Source organism: Aythya fuligula, chromosome 17 (assembly GCF_009819795.1).
Source record: "Aythya fuligula isolate bAytFul2 chromosome 17, bAytFul2.pri, whole genome shotgun sequence".
Classification (NCBI taxonomy): Eukaryota; Metazoa; Chordata; class Aves; order Anseriformes; family Anatidae; genus Aythya; species Aythya fuligula.
This window is the reverse complement of record NC_045575.1, coordinates 2,751,190-2,766,180: the sequence shown is the minus strand read 5'-3', so window position 1 is coordinate 2,766,180 and position 14,991 is coordinate 2,751,190. Positions and strand designations below refer to the sequence as shown.

Here is a 14,991-nt window from a genome sequence, read left to right as displayed (position 1 = left end):
GCTTCCCTCTGTAAAATACACGACAAAAAAAGTTTTAATGGTATTGCATGAATGTGGCAATTAAAAACTTCGTAACACTGACACAGATCTGTGTTGAAATGTTCTGCCAGATAAGCGAGCGTTTCAACTGTTTGTTGATAAGTTTATCAGGAGCACTGGGCCTACACAATGTCCCTCAGAACCCGAACTGTGTGGCACGTTTGGGTGTATCAGCTTTAAATGAAGCGAGGGGGGATTTTCGGAGGGGTTTGGCCCCAAAGGACGGATGTAAATTGTGCTCAAGCTTTTTGGGAAGGGAGGCTGGTGCGTGAGGGAGGGCTGGGGGGCTGCGTTCTGAGGGGGGGCGGCAGCTACCCCGTCCCTTTTTCTGTTTTGTGTGGATTCACCAGGAACGAGCGGAGGGGGCTGCAAGAAACTTCCTCACAAACCACAGTTCCCCTAGAATTAAGTTTTTCTTTCTTTTTTACCGAATTAAACAGCAACCTCCTCAGCGCGACTTCGCCTCAGGGGCCCGCCGTGAGGGCGGCCGTGGCGGGCGCGCTCCTCACCTCAGCGGGGCCGCCTCAGAGCCGCCCTCGGGCCGCCGGGAAGCGGGCGCGGAGCCGCGGGGCGGTGGCGGAGGAGGAGGAGGAGCAGGGCCCCGGGGCCGGGCCCCAATGAGGCGGCTGCGGGGCGGCGCTCGGCGGGCGCAGGCTCAGGCTCGGCGTGGCGGCAGGCGCGGCCCCGGCAGCGGCAGCAGCAGCAGCCGGCGGGCGCCATGGGGCGTTAGCGTAGCCGGTGCCCTCGCCGTGCCGTAGGAAGGAGCCGCTGCAGCCGCCGGGTGCCTGCCGAGCCGTTCCTCCGCCCCGCTCCCTCGCCGCCCGGAGCCCCATGAGCCTGAACGAGCACTCGATGCAGGCGCTGTCCTGGCGGAAGCTCTACCTGAGCCGCGCCAAGCTGAAAGCCTCCAGCCGCACCTCCGCGCTGCTCTCCGGCTTCGCCATGGTGAGCGCCCGGCGGGAGAGGGGCGCTGAGGGGCCGCCGGGGCTCGGGCGGGAGAGTTGGGGGGGGGGGGGGGGGGGAGGCGAAGTGTGGCCGCCGTTTCCCCTTTTTCTGACCCAGAACGAAGCCCTGAGGCGACAGCGCTCCTTCCCCGGCCCTTCCCCGGCCTCCTGCCCCCGGGGCTCGGCGCTGAGGAGGCGCCTGAGGGCAGGGGGAGGCCCCGGGAGCGCCCGGCCGCGGCCCCGCCGGGTTTTGAGGTGCTCAGCGCTCCCCGTGGCTCTGCTTCGGGATCCTTTTTAGTTTTATTTTCCCCCTTCTTTGTGCTGGGTCTTACAGCAGGCGGTGTCCCTCCAACTCCTTGCGCTCCTCACGGGGCTTTTGCAGCGCCGCTGTTTCAGAGAGTGTGGAGGAACTCGGGGGCTGCTCGGTGCCCTGGGGTTTTGGGCGTGTTTTGGGAATGCCTCCTTGGTCTTGGTGTGCTTGGGGTCTGCTACAGGATCACAGCCTGGTAACTAACTGCCTCAAGTGAAAGCTGGATATGATCATAAATACGGTCGTTTATGGACTCCATCGCGTGTCCGGTCCCCTGACCTACCAAGCTGCCACCTGTGCGTCTGTGAAAATACTTCATACTCGTGCATTGGTTCTAGGATGATTTATTTTTGCCCCTCTTTCAGCAAGGCGCTGCCTGCCGTGCGATGTACCCCTGCCAGACCACTGCTCTAGCTGGAGGATGCTGTTTCAAAACACAACAGCCGCTCCGCAGCCGCCTTCTGACGGTCAAATAAATGTCACTGCCCTTCTTGGATGGCTAAAAACAGCCGCAGCTCCTCGGGGTGGCGGTGCCTGGGGCTCGTTTGACTGACAGGCAGCTGTGTTGGTGCAGCGGCATGTTGGGCTCGGGTCTCCTAGGGTGACACGCAGCTCACACACCGCTCCTGCTGGGTTTCCCTCATTGTGCGCTCCTCCTGTGTCAGAGCGGTTTGCCAGGCTGGCTGCTCGAGTCAGGATTTCTCACTGAGAGTGAGAGAGAACAGAAGGGGAAAGCTGTAGTTTGCACTGTGCTTTTCTCTAAATACCTGCTCTGTGGGCTCTTAGTGTCCTGTGGATGTATGAGGTGAGGCTTCTGCTGCTTTCCTCTCTGCAGCAGATCTGGGAGCTCGGAGTCCTGCAGCTGGAAGCATCTGCTTTTGACTTGCTCAGGGTAGTTCAGGAAAAAGCCACTTTGTTCTGATTAGCAAAAAGCTGTAGTTGGAAGGAGTGTTGCCTGTGAATACTCATCCCATTCTATTTTTTTTCAAGTTACCCCCTCAAAAGTTCAGCTTTGATGTCCAGTGTGACCTTGTTAAAGAAAAACAAACTTGTAGCCTCCTTGGTTTGGCAGCTAAGAGATTGTTGTCTGGCTGGGACTTCCTCATCAGTTTCCAGAAGAGCTGACTTGACTGTCAAATATTTTTAGATTTCTTTTGAATAACTTTGCTTATCTGCTGAAATTGTTCTCAGCGATTTCTGCATTGAAAAGCGGGGCCTTCTCCCTGCCGCCACGCCTGTGCATTGTTTACCAGCTTCAGCAGATTCCTCGGCACCTGATAACTGAACAATAGGCTGCTCAAGTACAATCTAGTCTTGGATCTAAAACTTAGTACAGCAATTAAGTGTCATTGTTCCTCCCTTTTCCTTATCAAGGCAGGGAAGAAAGAGCCTAAAAGACACATTCAGGACCGCCCAGCAGATCGGTGGGAATTGTCAGGAGAGGAATGTGCACGTCTCCACGCCTGCTCCATTGATCCTTGTTCTTGTATTAAACAGCCTTTGCGTCCTCTAGTATGAGCTAAGTGTGTCCCCGCTAAACTGGTCCTTTATTGTTGGACTAATCTCGTATGTAACAGCAGCCCTTTTCAGAGCTCATTCCCTCAAGATTAGTTAAGCTTACCCCAGTTAAATGATGCATGCCAAAGTCAAGAGATTGCACAGGGCAGTGACGTGTAGAGCATGAAATGTCAGGTCGTGCTTCCACAGAGGAAATTTATTAAAAGCCTGCTCTGTGATCAGTTTTGTTTTAGAGCCTGCAAATCTGTATTTTATACTTAGTGTTAACCTCAGGGAGAGGGGTGCAGCATCTGGTGGCTGCAAACTGATGTTAGAGCCACGCTCCCAGGAGTAAAACTCAGCATTTAGTTTGGGCAGCTTTTCATGTATTCTATCGTCCAGTGCCATATGCCTAAACAGAGATCTATGAAATTTACAATGCTGCATCTAGTACGTTTTTCCAATGTATGGGGCCACTGAGTAATATCAGCCCCCAAACCTTTAGGGGTAAGGAAAGAAACTGGGGTGCTTACGTAGTCCGTGAAGGGAAGGAATGAAGTGTTTCCTCTGTGTGTAGCTACAGGCATTGAGTATTTCTCACTTGTGTTTCATCTTCTAGATCTTGATGTCTGACTTTCTTTTCCGCATCTTTGTCTTAACCCAGTCTTATCTCAGGGCTGACCATCACCACCAGGAATACTTTGCAGAACATACCCAGTGCTGCTAATGCTGTCTCATCCACACCTGTAGTGGCAGTATCAAAATCTCCAGTGCAGGTGGGTTGCTGGCAGGTTATTTTTGTTGGAATAATTAAGCAGATGTGTTAGCATCATTTTGTCACCACAGTTGCATTGCAGTAGTTTGATAACTCCATGATGCTGGAGTTGCAAAGATGAGGGAAGCTGTTAAATCCCAATAGCCATCAAACTGGAAAAATCAATCATCACTCCCTACCCCTAAAAAAAAATAATAAAAAAAAAATTGACAGGCTTGGGTATTTTCATAGAGCTAAATTAGGGATCTACGTTATACAGCCATGGTAGTTGATTTAGTTATGTTTAGAATTTGGAGGATGTTACTTACGAGACAGCACACTTAACTTGTAAATGCCTCTCATGATTCAAGCTGGGCAGAGTGTCGTAAATAGTAATATATAAGCTTCAAATACTGGATATCGTCAAAGAGCTGTCAGCTCGTGCCTTTGAAATGTAGCCAGTACAATCTTCTGCAAAGAGCTTCAGTCATCTTTTGTAGAAGATCAACTGCACTGATACATGTTATTTCAGTATCAATTATTATGGAAATATTTAAGGTAAGATCCAGACCCTGCTGCTGCCAGCATTGAGCCGATAGCAAAGTCCTTGTCTAGTGAGGGTTACTCTGCTGTTCTAAATTACTCTGCAGTGATCTCTCTTCAGGAATTGTAGCTGTAGTTAACCAGGATTCTGGTAGAATAATGTGTAACAGCTGTGTTTTGTACCCTCCAGTAAAGCCTTACAGGCCTGGTCTCATGGCTTCTGCCACCACTTGCCTTTTACGTTGCTGTTGTACCTGGAGGTTATGGCTTGCCTGGAAGAATCTTGTCTGTGTGAAAGGTTTCTTCTGTTCGCTTACAGTCATGAAAGCCACATTGTGTTGCTCCTTTGAGCATCCCTGTCTCAGGTTATAGATGAGGAAGGCAGCAGCGAGGAGTGCTCAGGGCTCTAACAGCAGCTGCGGGTGGCTGCTCTGATTTGGAGGATGTCAAGGTGACATTAAGCCGCTGTTTCTTCTCCCTGCTGTGCTGTCTAATCTGACCTTGTACTTATAAACTAAATTTATCATAAGTTATGCTGTGTGGAGGTGCCGCCGCCTTAAGATGTGTTTATTCCTCTTACGTGGGTACTGCATTTTCATGTTTACCAACAAAATAAAATTAAATCATGCACTTCTGTTCCAGTGGTGACTTAGTGATTGTTGAGGCTTTGCCATTCTGCAGCATAACAAGCCACAGTCATGATTCTAGACAGCGCATAAAGGAAGCTCACTTTCTCTTCTGTGTAAAAAAGCAGTACTAATGTTGTTATTTTGGCTCTTCTTTTTAAATTTCCTGTGACTCTGTAAAGGCCAGAGCCAGTCTTTGTATGAGTTGTTTATAGCTTGTAATGAATGGTGCAGAGACTCGGTGGAGAGCCTGGCTTTGCGCCTCTGCCTCTGGGAACGAGCAGCGCTGTCAGGAACAGAGACCGACTGCTCCGGAGTGGGGAAAGCCGAAGGAGTGTGAGTTCCCTGCGATCCCATCCCGATCCCATCTCCTCCCTGCGGTCCCACACATAGACAAGCTGTGGGCTAGAGGGTGGGATTTGTTAGTGAAATAACCTAGTGATCTGAGCCCGAGGCTTGGAGAGACCTCTCCTGTAGGGGGGCTTCCTGCTCAGAGCCGTGTGTGTTACGGAGTCACCAGTGCATGGAAGTGTTTGGACAGCTAGATGCAGTCAAGCTAGTCAGAGCTGCAGCAAGTGAAGGAAAGAAAATATTTCTGCAGGTAGGTGTTGATTAAAATATTTTAGTGATTGCTGTGTGTAATTTTACTGGGGTATGTTCTGGCATGGTGAGGTGGAGGTGCTGTAGCTCTGGTGTGCTTCTCCAGGTCAGGTTTGCATCTCCTTGTGTGGATGAACCCTTACAATATGCAACCAGGAAGCTTTCTTAAAAACCATTCTTAACATACCAGGCTGTATAAAAACTGTCATCCTCTGAATCAGTTCCTTATCTAGGAACGGTAGCTGTGGCCAGGGAAGAGAAGGTAAGAGCAATCCTGTGAGGTTGTACAGGCAATCCTAGACTCGGACTCAGTAAGTGCCCTTAGTAAGACTGAAGTTTGAAGCCAGAGTCCTTCCCAGAAGGGTTTTGCTTGTGACGATCTGCGAGACAGCTAGCTCCGTGAGCAGTAGGCATATGACAGTATCAAGAGCCAGCATCTCAGGAGTATGCCATTAAATGTGTCATTATAAGGTTGTCTATGTTTAAATCCAGTAGCTTTTAATAATACTGGTTTCTTGCTCTCTGAATCTCAGATAAAAAGGACAGAAGACCACTTGCAATTGGAGCTTTAGTCAGGTCAGATAGCATTGTGTAGGGTACAGGAGACGAATCTACAGCAGTCCCATCACCTGGCTGTCAGTGGGCATTGACCGCAGCCCCGACTTCCAGAATGCATTTAGCTAAAATTGGGCGTTCAGTGGAGAAATGGCCATGGGTGGTCATCAGAGCTTCAGTCAGCAGCAAGGAATTTGAAATTGCTGTGGCTCTGCCTGGTTTGAAGCTCTCTCTGTGGCATGGGCGTGCTGCACTTGGCCTTGACTCGCAGCTGTATGTTTATGGCAGTACTTGCTGCTGCTAGAGGCAGACCGTAGCAGCTCACACAGTGCAGCAGTTACAGCGCAGGCTCCCTGCCCATGTTATGTTCCTGCCTGCCAGAGCTCAGGGCCACCTTTGTGGGGAAGGGGAGTAGAGGAAGTCATCTATAAATAGGTCCTAGATAATACAGATTTACTCGTATAAGATAAGGCATTTTATTTCCTTTTCTATACAGCAGTGGCTACTGATGCTGAAAAGGCTGTGAGCCTGTGGTTGCCAGAGAGCTCTCAGAAGCTGTTTGCTGCTGTTGCGCATAAAAGCAAAGAGCACTGAGCACATACCTTTTTTCCACTGTCGAATCTCACGTGTCATTATGACCTGCTACATGGGTGGCTCTTAGTTTGTCTTCCCTTTTGTTTTCATTCTGATTGGTGTCTCACATTTTATTTCCTCTGAATACTTGTCGCTTTGGAGAAGGCGAACGTAAAAAGGGAATAGAAACTTGCTTTATTCTGAAATTGAAACCAACACACTGTCTGTAGCCTATAAAATTGGGGAATAATGCTGAAATGTGAAGCGAGCTGTTTATTGAGGTCCCACTACTGCAGTAAAAATGAACAAGTGGCAAGCCAGAACAGTTGCTCATCCTGCATTTCTGTGGCCATATAAGCTTTGTTTGTAGCTGTGTTTGGTTCTTTATTAAAAAAAAAAATAATAAAAATTGCATTATTGCTGGTGAAAATAGTTTTATTAATGGTTTTATTATCACAGCTCTCTTCTTGCAAAGCAGAGAGGTTGATAGTTTATAGAATCTGAGTCACAGCACCTGAATGCCCTGCTTCCTTTAGTTCTAGGAGAACTCCAGTCTTGAATCCTGTGATCACGAGAATCCCTTAGTTCTGTCAGGAAACTCCTTGTTTCAGATTTACAGCTTCATTGAGGGCCGCGGTAAATCTGTCAATTATATCTGTAGGATGATCTGAAGTTAAAGTTAGCTCTTCTCTGAGCCAGGGATTAGACCAGATGACCTCCTGAGGTGTCTTCCCGCCTGCGTTAGTCCATGGTTATGCAGCAAGGCAAGGTAATGGCAGCAAAACGTAACGGAAGTCATGGAGGAGGAATGTCCTGCGTGGAGCACAGCATGTACGCATCCGACCGTGCACTGCATGGGCTTGGATCATAGCACAAGTGCTCACAGGGGCCCTGGTATGGCAAGTGTAACCTTACAAGAGCTGTTCTGATCTGTGTATTGAAATTGCAGCGTGAGCAAAGGAGACAGGAACTTCTCTTGCTGTGCATCACTGTTTGAAAACAGACGCAGGGCCTCGTAATGAAAAATGGAGCTTCTTGGTTTAGGTGCCTTGAGCCTGGCTCAGGCAGTTTGCTGCTCTTGGGAACAGAGGCTTGCAATTGAAAAGCACTGGCAGTTTTTTTCTGCTAGTTTATAGTGAAAGGGTTCCCAAATTAGCTTCGTTGACAGCTTGAGGAGACAGAAAGCACAAACTGATTTTTCACTCAGAGGTCAAGCAGGAGTTAGTCTGCCAGGTGCGAGCACAAGGAGGCTTTGCTGTGCCCCCGTGGAGAATTTTTTTTTCCTTCCAGGAATCAGGAGCTTGCCCTCCCTTGGTACGGAGCCTTTCTCTGGCAGGTTTTGGCTGTGCTCGGGTGCACGTGAGACTTCGAGGCAGGATGGCTGACTGCCCTGCCTCTTCTGTACTCACAGCTTGACTTCTTAGTGTCCCAAACTGGGGTTTATTGGCAGTGTGTGGTGGTGACTACTTGGCTGTCAGCTTATTGCACACGTTAGAAGACTTGTGCCTGGGTTACCTTTCAAGTGATGGCCTCTGTAATTATTTTTATAGAGAGGGAACGCTTGCAATTGGAGTAGCTAATTGCACGGTATGGGTTGAGCTGAAGGAAGTTACACCCTTCCTGCTCCTGAGTTTACTTGTGCCAAGCCTTAAGTAACAGCTACGGTCTTGACAGATTTCTGAAAGCACTTCTGAGAGGTGATTTGGGGGCCTACCAACACAACAGACATCCCGTGCAGAGCAGATTGGTCTTGATGCCTTTGTCAGCCATACACTGAAGCTTTGCCATGTACCTTGAACTTCAGGCAACTCACGTTCGTGGTCTGGACCTCTCCTTTTTGTAGACCAGCTCTCCCTGTGATTTTCTCTGTGCTTATATAGGCGCAGAACCATGAGTGGCTGAATGCTGCTTAAATGCTTAAATTCAGCTGGTTTCTTGTAAGATGTTGTTTTGAGTATGTGTATAATAAAGCCAAATCAGAAATGGGTGCTTTTGGATTAAATGTAATTTTAGCTGACACTGAAATGGAAAGAGCTCAGGAGCAGCTGTTACGTTGGAATTAAGAGTGTGACTAAACTTCAAAATCAGATGCTTGATATCGTTATTACATGGAGACATTGATTAATAGAAATGTAAAATGTCTTCAGTATTTGGTGAATTAAATACTTAAAAATCATCAGTTCTTGAAAGAAAAAGTCGTTATTTTTATGCAGTTCTTTAGTGTCTTATTTGGTTGTTATCCTAATAAGTGCTAGGATGGAGGATTAAAATGTCCTGCAATAATGGGATGTTGTTGAGTCTAAAATAGATCTGGCAGCCTAGCTTTCAAATTCAAGCTATGCACCAGAAAATTTGCATGAAATAAATTCTGTTAAGTATGAAAATGAATCCTCAGTGGTGAAGGCTTGCAGTTCTGTGAAAAACACAGCACGCAGGAAGCCCAGTTTCCCGTGAGTGCATTGGTGCTAAGGAGCGATCTCCGCAGAAGCGAGACCCGACGGCTTTGTTTACCCTCTCAAATGTGAAGTTTTCCACAGCTGAGAAATGCTGTCGTAAGATCCTTGAACAAGAATTGTATATGTATTAATACCATCTCTTGTTGAGTTTCTTGTAACACTTGGATGCTGTTCACTAGCTGATTGGTTAGGCTTACGATGATAAAAGCTTTCAGTAAAGGAATTAAAATATTGGCAAAAGTCCTTGAATGCCTGCTGAAACATGTCTGAGCAAAGGCCCTGGTTGGCTTAATATTTGGTACGTTAGCAATAAGGAGTTGCAGTGTCGAGAATGCTGATTCTGTGCGTGCATAGAGATGAGATACCAGACTTGGTATAGTTTGGCTCTATATCTTTCTGCACCCATATTACCTACACTTCAGGAAGTCTTCTGAGTGAGCTTTTGATGATTGTGGAGGTGTTGGAAATGTGCTGTATGCTGAACACCGTGTGAGCCACTGGTGTCATTTAGCAGTGGGCTAAACCTGGCTCGGTGGGACTTGTGAGCTCATTTCTGTTAGGCAATACAATGCCTAACTGGTTTCATGGTCTTTTGAGAGCAAACTGGTGCGTTACAGAAGAGCTAGAGCTTAGTGCTGCTGAGAGTCTGAGGCCCTGGTACCACTGCTTCTCCCTCAGTCACACACACCTGTGCTATTTTCCCCGTTCCTCAGAGGTGTTGCTGGAATGGCTCAGTTCCCAAGCTAGCAGGAGCTGACCACTTCTTGACCCAGGCAGTGATTGCTGGACAAGCGATCCGACTTGCTTCCATGAAGGATCGAGATCGGGCAGCCAAGGTGTGGGTCAGTCTGAGCTGTGCTGAAGGGCAGAACTCTGCATCTTCCTCATATGGGGTACACATGTTCAGGTTTAAGGCTAACATTAATTTTTTTCCTCTGCATTTTGAACATATTTTGTGTATTTAATGAGATCCTTTGAGAAAGATCACTAAACTTGGAGACACTGCTGCACTATCCCCTGTTCGGAAATGCTTTGTCTCAAAGGCAAATTTATCAGGAAAGGAGGGCTTTTCAAGAAGGTTCCTGGTGGTAGCATCACTCATCAGTTGCACATGCTTAAAATCACCTGATGGTTTTAAAAACTGTTAAAAGCATGCTATGTAATTTCTTTTATCAAAAATATTTCAGCTGTGTTTATAAATTTCCTGGTGCTGTTATTTAATGGGAATTTCTCCTCCTAAAGCACAGGCATGCTTGGAGATCGGGTTTATAAAAGGGCACGGCTGCATCGGATAGTAGAGGACTGGCCTTGGAGCATCTTCATGAGGTGTAGAGTGCTCACCCAGAGGTGTGGTTAGACACAATTTCCAGAGTTTTGTGCTCTCTGAGATGTCTAATATTGCTTTGTCCCATGAACTGGATGATTTCTGATATAAACACCAAATATCTATTAGTTCAGACAACAGAAACTGCTGTGCTCTCTCAATCTGGGATCTTAGCGTGCTGAGTTGTAATTCCTTCTTGAATCTTTCCCAAGTAGTTCAAGGAGTTGCTAGCAACGTCTGCTCTGTCCTCCGGTCTTCTCCATGCTTATTCCTCAAACAGGCTTAGTTGGCCACTACAGATGTTGTGGAGCCTTTCACATTGTGAACTGCTTTTCTGGAGTCTGCTTAAATACTTACTTTGAGTGAAGGCATATCACCAAGAGCCCCATGGAAAGGTGATCTTCCTAGTGAAAGGCTCCTGCTCTTCAGAACACAAATAGACAACATGAAAGGACCACCAGGCTTGTGAAGGGCAGCCTGCAGCCTTCCCAGGCCTTTGTGTTACTGATACCTACTTCAAAAGACTTAATACGGTATTCATTCTATGTATGCGTGGGGCACAAAACATTTCCTAATATCCAGCAAAATTTATAATCTGTAGTAAAAGATCAAAAGCTGCCACTACGATATAATACAGGAAAGAAGAAATCTTTGTGACCAACATACCTCAACTCCTAAAATCCATCTGTTTTGTTGGGATGAGCTGGAGGTAGCAAGGTAGTTGCGCTGTTAGTAGTTCAGCGCGTACTGATGGTTTGCTTTTCAACTGAGTAGCAAATATGAGAAAGGCGGCCTTTGTGTGATAGCTCAGATGTAAGATTGACATGAGAAGTTCAAATGTAGTCTATGATTTTGTTTGGATCAGATGATGTTCCGGAAATGTTTGGGCACCAGTTAAGTATTTTTATTGTTGAAGAATAAACAGAATTAGTATGACATGCTTAATTATTTCTGCAAAGAAAATAATTTGAAATTAGAATGATCAATAGCCAAAAAATATGTAACAGGTAATAATAATTTTCCTTTCCTTTCAGGTGGCTATGGTGGAAGTTCAACTAGATGCAGACCATGACTACCCACGAGGTCTCTTGATAGCCTTCAGTGCCTGTACTACTGTCCTTGTCGCAGTTCACCTTTTTGCACTCATGATAAGTACCTGCATTCTTCCAAACATAGAGGCCGTTAGCAATGTGCATAATCTCAACTCAGTAAAGGAATCTCCTCACGAGCGTATGCACCGGCACATTGAGCTTGCCTGGGCGTTTTCTACTGTCATTGGGACTTTGCTCTTTCTTGCAGAGGTGGTGTTACTGTGTTGGGTGAAGTTCCTTCCCTTAAAGAAGAACCCTAGTGGTCCGTCCCAGAACAGCAGCTCCACCATCACATCAGGACAGGCAGCAGCCATTGCATCAACGTCTATTATGGTTCCCTTTGGACTGATCTTCATTGTGTTTGCCGTCCACTTCTACAGGTCACTGGTCAGCCATAAAACAGACAGGCAATTTCAGGAACTGAATGAACTTGCTGAATTTGCACGGCTCCAGGATCAGCTGGATCACAGAGGTGATGCCATCTCCCCAGCTGTTACCCATTTTGCATAAACCTGTACTTAAAGAAAATAAACCCACTATCTTGCTTCTGCCTTTTATGTTGCCTCCCCCATGCATGAACTGGTCAAACTGTTGATTTTCCTTTAAAGAGAAGGCTTATAAATGTCGTTTGAACTTCATGGAGAAAAAAATGTTCTTGTCATAATCTGTTGGATCGCTGACACCTGAAGGAATGGATGGCGGGGTGCGCTTGCACCGCACGCGCATCCCTCCTCTTCTGAGCACTCTGGTTTGCTTCTTGTTAGTGCTGAATGGTGGCTTTAGAAATACGTGCTGAGCGACGCTGTAAATCTGGGTATTTGTTAGGGATGGATAGAGAATCTTTTTTCCTCTTTATTTGATGTTGGCATTTAGTAGAAGATACTGCTTGTCCAATCCATGTTGCATGGCATGATACAAATTACTTGGGATATGCAGCAATTAGCACTCAGTTTCAGTGCTAGCGCTGTTCCCTCTGGAAAGCCTGACAGATGGTAGAAGTGAAAGCTTTCCCACCACCTTCCCCAGTATGTTTTGCTGCCAAGTAATTAATACTTCACTGATTTCTCCAGCACCTTTTCTTATGGCAGTTACGCATTTTATAACTTGCTAAACACCCATGACTAGTCCTACTGCGATGTGGTATGGCCACATGAGTAGGAATGAGACTACTATACTCTTCTTTGGAAGAAAAGCAATAACTGTTCTAAAGTTCTCGTGAGCTGGCACGTATCGTATTATCTGAAGAGATAGAATTGCCTGTTTTCCATTTAGGAATCTTTTTTTAAAAAAAGGAGGAACTAGATGGAAATGATCACTGGATAAATTTTGCTTGAAAATCAGAACCACTGCTGTTTTTTCCAAGCCAAAGTAGTAATTATTTTATACTTTTATATTAAAATATATATTTTTAATAAATCCTCAGACACAAGCAGCAAAAGGTGCTTTCTCTGCATTGGATTCCCAAGTAATTAGCTATGCCTTGGTCTTCCTTGTTTAGAAAAAGTCTTCTGCTTGCTGAAGTGTTGTATTTAACAACTTCATACATTTTAATTTTTTTTTTTTTGCTTCCAAAGGATCTGGAAGACTAATTCTCTCTATGTCAATTTATTTATGAAAGTAGATTATTTGTAATTAACATTGCTGCTTACTTTCAGACGTGCATCTGTGATAGGCTGCAGTGTCATTTTTCTGTTTTCTTCCTTACGAGGCCAAATGGAAGCTTTTGCTTCTTAGGTAAGAGGTGTGTCCAAGAAAGATGCAGCAGCTGTGCTGTGCTGCTTCAGTAATTCCAGCTATGTCTGGAAGTGGATTTTCTGGAATGCAGTTCTTGTATGGAGAAGCTTTGGGCTTTAATGGGTAAAAGCACTGAGTAAAAGCCTTTTTTTAAGACAAACAGGTTTCAAATCTATTGGAACAAAACTTGACCCCATACTGTAGCTAACACTGTGGAATATAAACCTGTGGTGTTTTTCTTTTTTTTTTTTTTTTAAACCCAGATGGGTTACAGGGAGCTGTACCTGACTGAGCCTGGGCTGGATGTGGTCTCTTATATCCAACCTCCATCTCAGGTTATCCCGATGTACTTACAAACCATGGGATGTGTCGACAGGGTGGGTGGCAGAGTGTTGTGTTTACCAGGGAAGCAGCCCACTGAAGCGATGGGGACTGATCCCTCGTGTCAGCATTGCTGCAGTGTGAAGTGTTGACAAGGCTACCCTTGGTGTGTTTTGTGTTCTGAAAACTAACCATTAAAAAAGGACTTGGCGTTTTTTCAGCAGCTTTCTTGCTGGGTTACTCTCTGTCCACATGCAGAAAACAACTTTCCACTTGCCAGTTTCACGAGTCCTCCTGGCATACAGGAGCCAGGCAGGATTTTTGTAGCTCTGCCAATATTTTGTGTTTCAGGTATAAATATTCTATTACTGGTGTAAATCTGATGGTGAGAATTGTGACTAGAGTTCCTCAGGTATTCATTCATGGAGCACTGAGAAGATTAAATAGTAAAGGCATTAAATGCAACAGCATTCCAAAACATGAAATCTTCGCAATAGGCACAAAATGTATTGGCCCATCCTTCCATGAAATAGCAGTCCCATATTGGGAAGGAAGACTCAGTAAAGGAAGCAGATCTGACTCAATATTCATACTAGAACAAATGGTCAAAAGGGTGCTGTCAGGCTGAGACAATACACTTCTGTCTGTAAGTTATGTATTTTAAAGTTCTAACATTATTTTGAATGTAAGTCCAGAAAATGTTTTCCAAGCTTATTTTGTAAAATTATTTGCTGTCCTTGATAAGTTGCTGAGTTTCTTTTTATCTTGCAGCTCTTTTTAAAAGTGACAGGGAAGTGTTTATTTAGGAAATGCAAAATTAAAAACTTCTTGATTTTTCTCATCATGTAAGTTTTGAGCTAATGGAGCTGTTACAACAGCAGCTTTTCTAACTATTTTCAGCATTTCAATTTCTGATATCAAGTGTGTTTCTCTCATTTTCCAGCTCTGGAAATGATCATGAAAGTCATACCTTGGGCACTCTCTCATAACTGTGTGCCAGAGGCAGTAACCAGACCCAACCGCGTGGCTCTAAATGTTAAAGAGTGCACATAAAGTTTTGGTTTCATTTATACTAATGGTATTACGTGTTTACCTGAAGCATTTTAAACATCAATTGTTGTATATCACTTCTTTAGATATAAAATCACTTCAAATAATGAAATAAAATATGCTCAGTTGCTGCTCATTATTTGTTACTTAGATGCTAAAAAAATGTTTTTCTTTACATCCATTATCTCTGTGGCTATGTTGTGCTAATTCTAACGGTATTTCCGAGGAACTCCATTAGTCATTTCAGTCATACAAAGATGAAGTTTCCTGTTCACACAGGTATAGGGAGCATAATGTTGGCAGCATGCTTTGCCTCCCACCAGCACTGCTTAAACCTTGATCCTAGGCATGTTTTGTTACTCTGAGTGTTTAAGTAGGAAAGTAGGTTATCTTCCAGCTGAGAAAATGTGAAGAGTCAAGGGACTGCTTGAACTGTGAACAAGACGTGATACTCAGAAGCGCAATTTAAATCAGGTGAACTAATTACACGCTCTCCCACAGTGCAGTTTTCACCAGGTGGCTGCAGTGCCACCTTCCTTCGTGTTCTCGTAGGTGACACTTATTGGTGCTGGCA

At 45.5% G+C, this 14,991-nt stretch overlaps 1 protein-coding gene across 2 annotated transcripts; it reads left to right on the top strand.

The window, feature by feature from the left end:
- The first annotated feature begins 790 nt into the window (after window positions 1-790).
- On the top strand, window positions 791-13,255 carry ORAI1 (ORAI calcium release-activated calcium modulator 1). 2 transcript variants are annotated; one of them, XM_032199374.1, is made up of 2 exons: window positions 791-984; window positions 11,256-13,255. In XM_032199374.1, exons 1-2 carry the CDS (start codon window positions 871-873, stop codon window positions 11,820-11,822), a joined length of 681 nt encoding a protein of 226 aa, XP_032055265.1. In that variant the 5' UTR covers window positions 791-870; the 3' UTR covers window positions 11,823-13,255. The 2 variants fall into 2 exon arrangements, with proteins under 2 accessions (XP_032055265.1, XP_032055266.1); XM_032199375.1 differs by lacking the exon at window positions 791-984 and adding an exon at window positions 3,519-3,566.
- The last annotated feature ends 1,736 nt before the right edge of the window (window positions 13,256-14,991 follow it).

Excerpts from the sequence above, each read along its gene's own strand:
- ORAI1 (XM_032199374.1), top strand. The coding sequence starts at position 871 with ATGAGCCTGAACGAGCACTCGATGCAGGCGCTGTCCTGGCGGAAGCTC. Across the intron at positions 985-11,255 it reads TGCTCTCCGGCTTCGCCATG|GTGGCTATGGTGGAAGTTCA; the intron begins GTGAGCGCCCGG and ends CTTTCCTTTCAG.